Here is a 13,189-nt window from a genome sequence, read left to right as displayed (position 1 = left end):
TTCTTTAGTTTCAGTATTACCCTTTTATAGAACTCAATGGGGAGGAGGGTGGGGCCAAAACTGGAATTAGGTGGGGCCAAAACTGGGGAGGAGGGTGGGGCCAAAACTGGAATTATTAGAAGCATAGAATTGTAGAGTTGGAAGGGACTCTGAGGGTCATCTAGTCCAACCCACTGCAATGCAGGAACATACAGATGTTCCATACGGGGATCAAACCTGCATCCTTGGCATTATCAGCACCACACTCTAACCAACTGTGTCATCTGGTGATTAGCGTACCATCCCACTTTACACAGTCATGATTTCCTCCAAAGAATCCTGGGGACAGCAGACTGTTAAGGCTGCTGGAAGTTGTCAGGAGACCCCTTCACAGAGCTACAATACCCAAATTTCCCCAGGAAGAGTGATTGCTAAACTACTTTTAGAACTGTAGTTCTGCGAGCGGACAAGGCATCTCCTAGGCACCTCACAGCACCTCCAATACGCTAGTGTTACCAGGATTATTTGGGGTAAGTCATGACTGTGCATTCATGTACACACACCTAGGAGTTTCCAGTGGAAATGTAGATTGGACAGGGAATATATTCATTATGTTTCTCTTTCCCAGCTTTTTGCCTTCATAGCATTGTTGGGGCATTTTTGTCACAATGTTTATGCTGATGATTGGCATCAGATGTAGATACCCTTTGAGTAGAAAAGAAATGTGGCTGATGAAAATCTGTCAGTTTTGTGTACATCCTGCCCTCTTCCCCTTGGTTAAATGTCCCTGCATACTCATTGCAGATAATGATAAAACCATATGCAAATCAAAGCTGTTCAAGTTTTCATGTCAAGATTTTTGCTACGGGTCTTACATTTCTTTTGGCAGGTCAACTTGCAAAAGGGAAATAAAATGGAAGAGCTTTCCAACACCCAGAAGAAAGAAAAAATCTGGCAGCCCAGTATGTACATTCAGCCTTTTAACTGTAAATAGATGATTTTCCCCCAGTTGCAATGAAAACAACTTAGGGGTTTGTTTTTTTGAAGAAAAAAATAAAAAATAAGCAACCCACACAAGAGATGTGCAAGCAAGAGACAAATACCAGAAGCAAATCACATTAAAATAATCTAATAAGACATGCAAGTTAAAGTTCAACTATTTTTTTCTTCTTCTAAATTTGGAGGATGTATGTGCTTTCCTAACTTGACTTTGCTTACAAAACCCAATTCTGAAACATCTTCAGCATTTCAAGATTTGTAAGGAAAGAATGAGAAACAGCTGTCCTAAGGGCTGATGGAAGTTGGAGTCCAACAGCATCTGGACCTAACCACCTATCCCTGTTCTATCCTTCCCAGTCCAAAACTCGGTGCAGCAGGGATGGGGGACCCATGGCCCTCTAGGTGTTGCAGGTTTCTTTATCTCCCTTTGGGAAAATCTTTTTTGCATTAGCATCAAAATTTGGGTGTATTGAGAGACCGAAAGGCATAAAATCAAAAGCTAATTACATGTCACTCATGCATCATGAGGACCACGATTCCTTGAAGCTCTCTGAATTGCTGAACTATAAGCAATGTTGTTGGAGATTTTAATGGACTTTTTCCTGTTACCAACCTCCAGAATTAACTCCTGGGCTCCTAAGTCATTCTGAAAAGGGCTGACTAAGATTCTGTCACTGATGATAGGGATGGTGGGAAGGAGGCACTGTAACAGCTAATATTTATCCTGGAGAAAAGCTGTATCATAGTGGCAAAGTATTTACTTTGCATGCAGAAGGACCTAGGTTCAATCCAAGGCATCACCAAGTAGGGATTGGAATGTCTCTTGCCTGAAACCCCAGATAGCTGCTGCCAGTAAATGCAGACTGGGGTGTGAAACCTTTTTGGTGTAGCAGGTCAGATCCTTCTCTCTCTCCAGCCCATGGGTCAACCCTGACAGGTGGGCAGGAGCACCGACATGTCAATCACCTTGCACCATAATAATATTGACTGATTGACTTGTAGGTGTTCCTACCATCCTGTTAAAAGCTGGCCTATGGATTGGGGGAGAGATAGTGATAAAACAGGATTGAACTTCCTATGACATCAGGTGTGATCCAAGTGGGCATGGTTGGAGGAAAATGATCTTGTGGTTCAAATGGGGAGGCCTGGTGGGTTAAATGTGGCCCCTGAGCCAGAGGTTCCTCAACTCTGTTGAAGACAATACTGAGTAGATGGACCATGGTCTGAGTTGGTACAGGACAGTTTCCTATGCTTAACAAGTAAAGCCACTTCGAAATAGCTGTCCTCTTTGCATGAGTTGGTCTGTGTGAAGACCTACTGACCAGTGATGAATGCATGTTCCAACAAGGATTCCACAGACGTTACACCCATTCTTGGACTTTCCAAATTTTTATGGTATGAAAAGCTAGCATTGCTTGCAGCTAAATTTTATCCTTTGGAATTAATGTACTTAAATTAGTCATGTCTATCAGTTCCAAAGCCTCTGCTTTGAGTAGGACTAACACTGGATAATACTCCTTAGTTCAGAATGACAGTTGGGCTCACATGACGGGATGCTCCTTCACCTTAAAAAATAAAGAAACAAGACCCTGCATATGGAAATGTAGCGTGTCAAGAAGAAAGGTACAGATGTGAAAGACACATGCACACATATGCAGGTGAGTGGATCATGCCTTTCTCATCCTTGCCACACTTTATCCAAACAATACCTGTTGTAGCGATTGTATTTACAGGTTGGGAACGTTGTCCACTGGTAACTCCATAGAGATCAATGTAATATCCTGTGCCTTCTTTCAGCCCTACTATATCTTGGGTGCGTTCATGGCCTGGTACAATTAGTTCCAGAGGGTCTGATACCATATTGGTGTCCCTTATTTTAAGAACAAAACTGTCAAAGGCTCCATCATCTGCCGTCCAAGACAGACGAAAGCCATCAGGGGTTGCATCTGACACCAGAAGGTTGTCCACTTCAGGTTCTGCTTCTGAAAGTGCAAGAGGGAGAGAAAGAGAAAGAAAGAAAGCAGGAGAGGGAGAAATAAGATTTTTAATTTCCTTTAAAAGAAGAAAAAGGAGGAGACTCCAAGGAGGTTTGCCCCAAGTCAGATTAGCGTATGATGTAAATGTTCCCGTCACAAATTCAAAGAAGTGGAAAGAATCCGCTATCCAAAAAAATAAAGGGGGGGAAATGCATTCAGAGATTATGAGCAAGACACATTCTTATCAAAATATGTGGGTGTAGGTGCGATCACTCTTCAAGTACCCCCAAAGCAGCACGGCATTATCCCTCACCATCTCCCCCTGCCATGCAATATTAAAACATGCTGGTAGTAAGCCTGATGTTCATTCGTTCTCTGTCTTCCATCAGAATCTCCTATTTTTCTGCTCATTTTTTTAAAGAAGGTCATTAAAAGCAAAGCCATTGTAAATTATCTGAACATTGTCATTTTCCCGGGTTCACATCAAAGCACGCCTTTGAACAAAACAATCTATTCTTCCAATTCACAAATTATAATAAGTTTGTAGCCCCTTTAGTCCAGCTCTCCTGATCTGGTGGTGGCTGGTGGCACAGAAGACGAGGAGGCTATCAGTAGGTGGAGGTGAAGCCAATGATATGCTGAGTCAACTTATTTCAGTTTTGTTCCCAACCTCCTCACTGCTGAGTTCTGCAAGGCTAACACTGAGAATGGTAATAAGCAAGAAGGCAGGCAGGTGGGGATAGCTGAGGGTGGTGGGTCACTGTCTTATTGAACCACCCCTTCTGCCCTATCCATACAGAAAATTTAGGGCAGGAGTGGGGAGCTTCTGCAGCCCTCCTGATGTTATTGGGCTACTATTCTCTGTTGGCCATGCTGTATGGGAATAATGGGAGCTGAAGTCTAATAACATTTGGAGGGGCAGAGGTTTTTCATCCCTGAGCAGATGACTCTCGACTGAGGGAGAGCCTAACCAATTCCCTAGGTAGCTGGTTCTATTGTTGAGCTGCTTTCCCCTAGCAAGGTATTTTCTTATTGCTTATCTGAAACCTGAACTCCTGTAACTTAAGCACAAGTGGAAAGAGATAACTTGGCTATATGGACTTTTGGTCTGATGCAGCAGTGCACTTGTTGCACTTTTACAGGTGGAAGGAACTAAATAAAGCTTTATCACTGTTTAGCCATGCATGCTTCAAAAGCTACCAAGATTGCTGTAGCATCAATTTTCTTCCACCTTCCGGAGCTGTGTTACTTAGCAAGATATTCTAAGATAATGAAAGAGATGGAGAGAGAGAACAGAAAGGCTACAAGTAAATATGGGTGGATGTCAAATAATGCTGCTAAGGATTGGAAAAATCCTTAGTTTCTTGGCTAGGAATTGAATTAATTTTAAAAAGGATTAAACACACACACACACACACAGAGAGAGAGAGAGAGAGAGAGTAGGATGGTCAAGAGCTTCCTGCAGGGTTCTACGAGGAGCAACACTAAAGAGACTAAAACACTGAAACCCCCTGGACTGGTCACAAGAAAGAAGATAGGCAGGTGGGTGCTGGCTAAGTGCAGACTGAGGTTGGTGGGGCAATGCAGTGATGGGTATGATCCCCACACACTCTCACATGTACATACAAAGGACATACACAGGCAGACAACCACCTCATATTACTCCTGTCTATCCATTAAATGATGAATGTGATGGTAGGGAAGCATCTCCACCCATCCCAGTGCTGTGTCTACTTCTATTCCTTTCCTTTTGGCCATTGGTCTTGAGAGGGCAGGACAAATTATTTATAGAGGGCTAGATCATACCCTTGAACTAGGAGTTCACTACTTGAGTGTGAAGGCACAAGCTACAACAACCTGGCTGCAGCTCAAAACCAGTCTAGGTCTATTTAGTGCCTAGATGGAAGATTGCCTAGGAATCCTATGTATGCTGTGCTGCGTTGAGTTCTATGGAAGAAAGGCAATATATTAATCAACTAAGTTAATCCAATAGGATTCCAATGAAGCTGGATACCTTGGCTTACAAGGAATATGAAAGCTCAACTATGTATGCAAACTTAGATCATATTTGCCATCATTGCAGATCCTCTTGTATGAAGAAAATAGATCGGACTATCATGGAGAAGAGGTGTTTTAAGGAGTCCTGGAGTACTACTGAAAAATGTTCCAAGAATTAAGATTATTCTTCCTTCAGAAGTAAGTTCCTAACACAGATTTAAATCCTTGTTCAAAGCCACTGCTGAAGCTTTCCAATGGAGACAATATGGTGGTGGGGCTTAGTTAAATGGATATATTGATGGGTTTAGATGTGGGGTACCCTTCGGAATACTTGGTCGGCCATAATGTTCACAGCTGGTATTGTCCCTGTCATCATTTTGAAGAATGGCTAGCCCATAGGGAGTTTAACACTCATGGAGTTCTTGAAAGCTCAAGTTTTCTTGAAGTTAACCATATCTGTGAGCCTGATCAGTGTTTGGATAGGAGAATTCTTCTCTTGCTGTGTACCTCATGCAATCTGCTTTTCCAAAAGTAGAATAAATAAACAAGGGAAGAGAAGTAGAATGTATAAACAAAGATTCAATCAATGAGGATACATTGAAACTCCCCCTTTGGATAGGGGTTCAAAGACATCTGAACAAATCAACATCTGTTGGTTCTCTCAGTTTGGTTCTCCAAGAGACAGGAAAAATAGGGCATCCAAGAAAGAGAAGTATGGGAGTCATGTTAGTGGATGTGTCAGTAGCTAGTGATGAGGGAAACCATGGTTGGTCACCAAATGAGGCATTAAAAAAAAGTGTCCAGAGGAAGGATGAAAAAAGTGTGCATTAGAGGTAGAGAACATTCCAGTTGCATTAAAATACCTGTTAGAGCAACAACACTTAAGGGCCTAGTTTGGCGACCATGAGCAAAACCGTAAAGCACAACCTCATAGCCAATGCCAGTTATGAGACCTCTAAGTGTCAGCTGACGCTGGGCTCCTGAGAGGAGGAACTCCTGGGGGTCCAGCAGTTTGCCAGAATCCACCACGATTATTAGAAAGCTGTCAAAGGCATTCTCTGATGCCATCCAGGACACTGTAAAGCCATATGGATTAATGCCTGAGACAGTGAGGTTTTCCAGTGGGGGCAAAGGCTCTGAAAGAAGGGGAAGGTGTGAAAAACACAAAGGAGAAAAAAAAAAGAGTTAGATAAGACAGTGCGTGTAACTTGATATAAACCACAGGTCTCCATGGGGGAGCAGGGGAAACTAGCAACTATTACAGTGTAGTATTAATGGTGAAATAATTGTATATAGTTTTCAAGGTAGATTCATACATGCATATCCATCACTCAGTGGGCTGTATCCAATGCCAGTCCTACTCAGAATAGACCTGTTGAAATCAATGAACTGAATAATTTGGGTCTAGTCTGAAGAGAACTTAGTTTGGGTACAATCCAATATCTCCATGGATAGCACAGTCAAGCTTCATGATGTGGTCTATGTTAGGTGCATAAAGGGTTATGCTGCAGTTTGAGACCAGGTTATTAGAAGACCCATCAACACCTGCATGGACCTGTCCTAGTCATAACCGAGACTATGGAAGCTCTGCTTCAGTGCCTTCTAAGATCTATGGCGGTGTTTCCCAAACTTGGGTCTTCAGCTGTTTTTGGACTACAATTCCCACCATTCCTGACCACTGGTCCTGCTAGCTGGGGATGATGAGAGTTGTAGTCCAAAAACAGCTGGAGATGCAAGTTTGGGAAATGCTGATCTATGAGGGTGGTAGACAAACTTCAGTGTGTTTACCGAGAAGTAAGTCTCAGTGTGGTCAATGGAACTTGCTTCCAAGTAATTGTGTATAGCAGCAGAGAACCTGTGGCTCTTTAGATGTTGTTAGACATCATCCCTGACAATTGGCCATGTTGGCTGGGATTGATGGCAATTTGAGCCCAACAATATCTGTCTAAAACCTCTGCCAAAGGAGAATTTACCACCTTCCAAGGCAGTCCAAGATCTCATGGCTACAATTACACGAAGATGAAGATCATATTAACCGTCAATGTTTTCTTCTCCAGACACATAGTAATATAAATTTAGTATTGTCCATTGCCTACTGCTGTTTGGTTTAAAACAAGCAAACAGGCAACCCTCAATTGAAAGTCAATCAACTTTGCTCCACAAAGCTGTAATCCATCAACATTCTTACATATGGGATAGGCAGTACATGGTGAAAATGCCGCAATCATAATTGCCAATTCATTTAATCCAAATAGGAGGGGAATGGAAGGGGTGGGGGGGAACAAACACCCAATGTCTTTTAAATGGGTACCTGTCATCAACAAAGAGATGAGAGACTCAGTGTGTCTCCCGCCTGTGGTTGTGCCCTGAATGTTAATGTCATAATCAGTATAATCTACTGAGCCTGAGACGAGAGTGTCATGAGCCTCTCCTGACACCGAAAGCTTCTGAGACTCCCGGAACAAATGGGAATCTCTAACATTTACAGCCAACTTTGCAAAAGGCCCATCTCTTGTGGTCCAGGAGAGGTTGAATGTGTTGGCCTTAGCATTTGTGAGTGTAAGCATGCCCAGCTGTGGTTCGACCTCTGAAGAAAAAGGGAACACAAAAAGTGGAAAGAGAAAAGCATTACTGGTTGGCAGCCATGTGGTGGTAGAGAAAACAGAAGGTGCATCACTTAATCAACAACATGTGAGGTTCTCCACCCCCGGCACAAAACCACTAAGTCCAGAGTATAAAAATGACATAAGTTGCATCAATGGATGGTCTGCTCATTTAGGAGAGCCCCCCAATAAGTCTCCCTTCTCTTTCCCCAAGGTAAGATGTTTTAATTTTTGCCTCAGGAATGGAAGGGAGAAAAATGGATGTGAGCAGGGACCAAAGCAGAACTGAAGCAGGCGCCAGCTCCCAAGAAGCTGTGCTTGCCTCAGCACTGCTTACTGCATGTGTGAAACGTAACTGACCCCAATTAAGGACTCATGCTAGAACTGCCCTCATGCTGCCATATGGTGACAAAGCAGTGTTGGCATGGTTTTGTAATGCTCATGTGCCTTTAAAGAAACAAGCTCAATGTGATCTCATGATCACCTGAAGATGGTGGAATGTACAGCAACGCAGAAGACAGATATAGCACCACCAGACTTAACATGCAAGTTTGAAATAGTTTTCCCAACATTTCTCCACCACTTGGACATTGTCAAAGCATGCTTTTCCGGTCAGATCAGGCATGGCCCTTGGAACGTAAAAGCTCCTGCATGCAATGCAAAATGAAAGAATCCTGTCAGGCAAGACATACAGTAGGATCTTGGTTACTCTGGAGGTGCCTTTGTTAGCAAAACACGCTGGCATCTTGAGGAAGGTATGTTATCATCCTAACGCCAATCAAGGAAGATTGGTAGAAGTGACTGTACTCTTGGGCTGGAAGCTCAAGAAAGAGATGGGCTTTGCTTTTCCATTCCAGGTGTTGACTCAGCATAATAATATATGCAGAGATGCCAGACAGATGAGACTCTTGATATGTATAATGGTATTGGTACCAACCACGCAGCTTCCCACCTCTCTTTGGTTGATACATTGCAATACTGAAAATATAAGTATCTGAGGTGTCTTCTAGGTCCAACAGCAGAACACTGATATGTGCCATCATAAAGCAAGGTGGCATGCAAAGATTTATCTCTCAGGATGACAAGAACTGTGGGATAGCAAGGCCTCATGATGAAAACATCAAGGCAGGAAGAAGAAAGACAGAAGAAGTGCAATGATGGTCAGTGATGGGAGATCAGATGCAGTGATGCTCTAGAAAAATGTCTGCTGGAACAAGTACATACACATATATTTATATATGCATATATGTATGTTGTAAGTAGCACACACACATACACACACATATGTGATGTAGATTAGCATGTGTGCATATACAGAAGAAGTCCTTAATTGTTGGGACACAACAGTTGTAACAATATTGTCCTCCTTTCATGTTTACTCCTGTTCTGAGAAATAAGCACCCTTTCTAAATTAAGACAGGAAGGAAAATATCATACTTGGCGAAACTGGACTTATGAGTAAAAGGAATCAGAGAAAAGGCAAATCTTGGAGGTGATATACCTGTGGTAGCCCATGTCGTCAAGGTCTGGCTACTTTGCCCATCAACCAAGCCATGAAGCTGGAGGGTATAATTAGAGTTCGGTCTGAGATTGATGAGGACAAAGCTCCGAGAGTCCCCCGGCACTGTGTGCTGCTGGGAGTCCAGAGACTGGTTGTTGGTGTTTCTAACATCTAAGAGGAAATGGTCAAAGGCAACGTCCTGCGCTTCCCACATGAGGGACAGGCTGTCAGAGGAAGTATCTGAAACTGTGAGTTTGCTAAGGAGATGTGCAGTTACTATGAGGAAAAAACACATTGGAATCAACATGGGCAAAACTTCCAAGGTGGAATACAATAACAGAAGAACTCAAGGATGCAGAAGAAACATGCCCGGTGGAATCCTACCTGTAAACTTTGGGTTGTATCCGGCTAAATCCTACTGAGCATACATCCACTGAATTTAATGGACTTAAGTTAGTCACTGGGTCTAATCTGAGTAGAGCTAACATTTAAAGCAACCTTTAAAGGGTGCTTTTTGGTTGTCCAATTTATACAATGGCAAAAATACAGGAAAGCAGTAGGCAGCATTGAGACGACTAGGATAGAAATGAATCAGTTTTAAAGAGATATATATACAGAATTCTAACCCACAGGCTTTTCTCACATTGAACTGCCTCTTGTATTGAGAACCTACTTCTGTCTAAACTATGTGCACTGTTGGTTGGTTTGTTGTTGTTTTTTAAAAAAGTCTGGATAATTATATGCAAAATTATGTTTAAAAATACATTTATGCATATATTTGTGACAATACCCATAAAATGTGAAGCCTCATGCTGTACTCTGTTTCCTCTGTTTCCTCTTATACGTATATTGAAACATATGCATTTTGATACCAACATGGTGCTCTCCAGGTTTTGTTGGAGTACTAGTCCCACATAGACTGTGCTAGCTGAGACTGCTTTATAGAGTTATGTGTGTTGCTGTGTCTATTTATGTGCAGGTTACTTCAGTAAATCTTTAGTAAATCTGGGGGGGGGGGATATATAGTATGTGTATAATATTATATGTATAATGGGAAACTTCATAACTTCATATTTTTAGTGAAACTCTGGTGGGTAGAGACTTTATTGTTCAGATTAAGGCCCCACCTGCACTACACATTTTTAACACATCAAGGGTGCCAAGAATTGTTAAGAGACCTCTATTCTCTTCACAGAGATACAATTCCCAGAGTTCCCTGGGAACAGCGATTTGTTGTTACACTCATTAGTTCTTCACATGTATAACCAACATCTGCAAGGGGCTACAGAAGATGCTAGATGTGGCTACATATATTCAGCACACTTTCCATTCTCTTCCCTTATGAACCTTTGGAGGATCAATGGAAAGTATAATATACCTTAGAAAAAACTACTTAGAGATTTCCCAAGTCCATCAAAATAGGATATTGCGATGGACTAACAAGCATTTCTAGTCCCATTTCCCCTTAAAGTGGATGTGTTCTACGCTTCTAGAAAAAATGGCTGCTTTTCTTCATGGAACATCATAAAATCTCTGCTGCAGCACAGGAAAGTCCCAAAATTTAAATAGGCATTGAGTGAATTATTATTATTGGTCCTAAATCTGCCACCAGCCATCTTAACCAGATAACCCTTACTTTCAGTGTTTATAAGAGAGGAAGAAAAACTTATCTCTGTTACAAAATTGTAAGAAGAGCTCTATTGGATTAAAGCCAAAGGCCTACCATAGTCCACCATCATGTTAACACATGTGATTCCCCACAACTGGTATTCAGAGGCATACAGACTAGAGGGAGAACTTGGCCATTGTGCCTCATGATAATCTTACCCTCCATGAATTTGTGTACTCCTCTTTTAAAGCCATCCAAGTTGGTAGCCATCGTTACCTCTTTCATAGTTAAACAATGACTTTAAAAGTGGCATACACAAATAGTTAATTTTCTTCTTTACTGCCCCTTCTCCCTACCAAAAAAAAAAAAGCCCATGAAAAAAGCTCCAAATATCTTTTCATGTAAGGGAACACTTCAGCACACTTACAATTTTAGTTGTCCATTTCTGCAATTCACCAGAAGGCAATAGGAAGTGTGAAAGAGTAAATGGTGCTGAGGTTAAGGACGGTCTTGAAAAGGAAACTGAATAACACATGATACACATGAGGTAGGATCATATACCTGTAGTAGCTGTAGCGCTTAATGCCTGAGTACGGAAACCACGAGTAACTCCATAGAGGTAGATAATGAAATTAGTTTTAGGGGACAGCCCTGAGATATGAGCAGCCTTTAAGTGGCCTGAGATGTTGTATTCCATGGGTTCCAGCAACCTGTTGGAATCAATAATTTCAATGATAAAGCTCTCGAAGTTTCCTTTGGTGGTGATCCAGGAGAGATTGAAGCCTTCAGGGGTGATGCCCCAAACTGTTAAGTTGCTGACTTCGGGCTTCATCGCTGAAGAAGGGAAACAACATTGGATTTGATTTTAATTTTGATTTTAACTGAAAGCTCAAAGTCTGTTCTATTTGACTTCAAGTCCCGAGCTGAACAATGCAGGAGATGAAATGGGGGAGAGACCAGCTCAAGCAAGCAAATAAGGAAAGAAGCTAAAAGCCAATGCAAAATAGATGTCGAAGATAATCAAGGCCCCCATGCGTAGAAGCAGAATGCAGAGCAGGTCCCTAGAAATGATTTTGAGTCTTCTCCTATGCACAACTCTAGAGGGGAAAGTTGCAATAATATCCGTTAGGTCTCTCTCTCTCTCTCTCTCTCTCTCTCTCTCTCTCTCTCTCTCACACACACACACACACACAGCTTAGAGAAAACTCTCAGGAAATAGCTGCGCATTTTTGAAACACTTGCAAAGAAACTTTGTAAATACTGTACTGAGCTGATAGCATATGGAGGGGAAGAAGAGGCATATTATGCTGCCTGGAGATCTTCAGAATACAGATGATTATAAAAGAAATTAAATGCAGAGGAATGTGCCTTTGAGCATAGATTTAGGACTATGGTTTTCATGCTGGAAGATTACTTTAATCTACAGCCAAGCCTCAGTTCCTTTCACTCAGTTCCTTAATATTCTGCTAGGGATGTTCTTCAAATAAGGAAAGCATCACAACTGATAAACCCCTGTCTCTGTTTTTTAGATGAAAATAGCAGGGAAGCAAGTAGCATGTCAATTGGTAGCTCTCCAGAAAGTGGTTCCACGGGTTACCATGAAATGAAATAGTCAACCTACAGGAGATTTGCTCGTCATTAGGGAGGGAGGGAAACAATGCAGGGTTGAGCAGATGCCATTCTCTCTCTTTCTGCAAAGGAAGGAAGGAAGGAAGCAAGAAATGGTGGCTGAAACAGGTGAGCAGATGCAAAAAAAGACAAGAAGATACCTGTCATGGATTCAACTGAAAGGGGCTTTGTTCTGTAGCCCCGAGTCACACCATAGAGAGTGATAGTGTAAAGAGTGCTTGGCAGGAGGCCAGTAAGATTCGCAAATCGCAAGTAGCCTGGGATGGTGATATTATGTCCATTTTCTGGCTGGTTTGGCTCCTGCACCTGCATGACAAAGTTCTCAAAGGCCCCTTCTCCAGCCGTCCAGGTGAGCTGGAATCCATCCCAGTGAACCTCTGAGACTGATAAATTCCCCAGCTCAGGCTCTTTTTCTAGATATAAAGGACAGAGAGCCAGATTGGTTAATCAGATTTGAAGGTCAAAGCAAGCAAGCAAAGGAGTGATGAGGCACCGTCTGTCTCAAAGCTTTCATGATAATGAGTTCCATTTTTACCTGGTTACGTATTTATGAGCCCATCTCCCTTTCACTTATACACATACTGCAGGAGCTATATGTCCTAGGAGAAAACCTGGGGATAAGATTTCCAAAGGAGATTCAGGAACACAGCTGAGGAAGCAGACATCAGCGAAGCCACCCATAAACCTTGATAGCCTCAGTGAAGCTATAGCTTTCTAGCAAGCAAGAATATTAAGCTGTGGGATCTAAAAAGGCAATTCAGGGACTGATTTCCATCTGAAATTCATTTTGCAAGACACACACATACAGTCTGCTGCTTTACAGTAAACCATTAACAATTCAATATTTGCTCCCCCAAAGCTATTACAGGAATGCAGTAACGAATGAGGTAAATTG

At 42.1% G+C, this 13,189-nt stretch overlaps 1 protein-coding gene across 7 annotated transcripts in view; it reads right to left on the bottom strand.

Annotated features, from left to right (window-relative positions):
- Window positions 1–13,189, bottom strand: part of TNC (tenascin C) — an 83,442-nt gene that overhangs the window by 19,282 nt on the left and 50,971 nt on the right. For 2 of the 7 annotated variants that reach the window (XM_083422818.1, XM_083422819.1), the window contains exons 11-16: window positions 12,435–12,707; window positions 11,227–11,499; window positions 9,057–9,332; window positions 7,264–7,539; window positions 5,816–6,088; window positions 2,688–2,960 (exon numbers count right to left, since the gene is read on the bottom strand). The exons of 1 other annotated variant lie outside the window; for it this stretch is intronic. In XM_083422818.1, coding sequence (XP_083278944.1) covers window positions 2,688–2,960; window positions 5,816–6,088; window positions 7,264–7,539; window positions 9,057–9,332; window positions 11,227–11,499; window positions 12,435–12,707 — 1,644 coding nt within the window. The remainder of the gene's footprint in view (window positions 1–2,687; window positions 2,961–5,815; window positions 6,089–7,263; window positions 7,540–9,056; window positions 9,333–11,226; window positions 11,500–12,434; window positions 12,708–13,189) is intronic. 4 more of the 7 variants (XM_083422822.1, XM_083422823.1, XM_083422820.1 and 1 more) reach the window with 3 other exon arrangements.

Source organism: Podarcis tiliguerta, assembly GCF_965153285.1.
Source record: "Podarcis tiliguerta genome assembly, chromosome: Z".
Taxonomy (NCBI): domain Eukaryota; kingdom Metazoa; phylum Chordata; class Lepidosauria; order Squamata; family Lacertidae; genus Podarcis; species Podarcis tiliguerta.
Note: the sequence above shows the minus strand (reverse complement) of the source record. Positions and strands in the feature narration are given on the sequence as shown.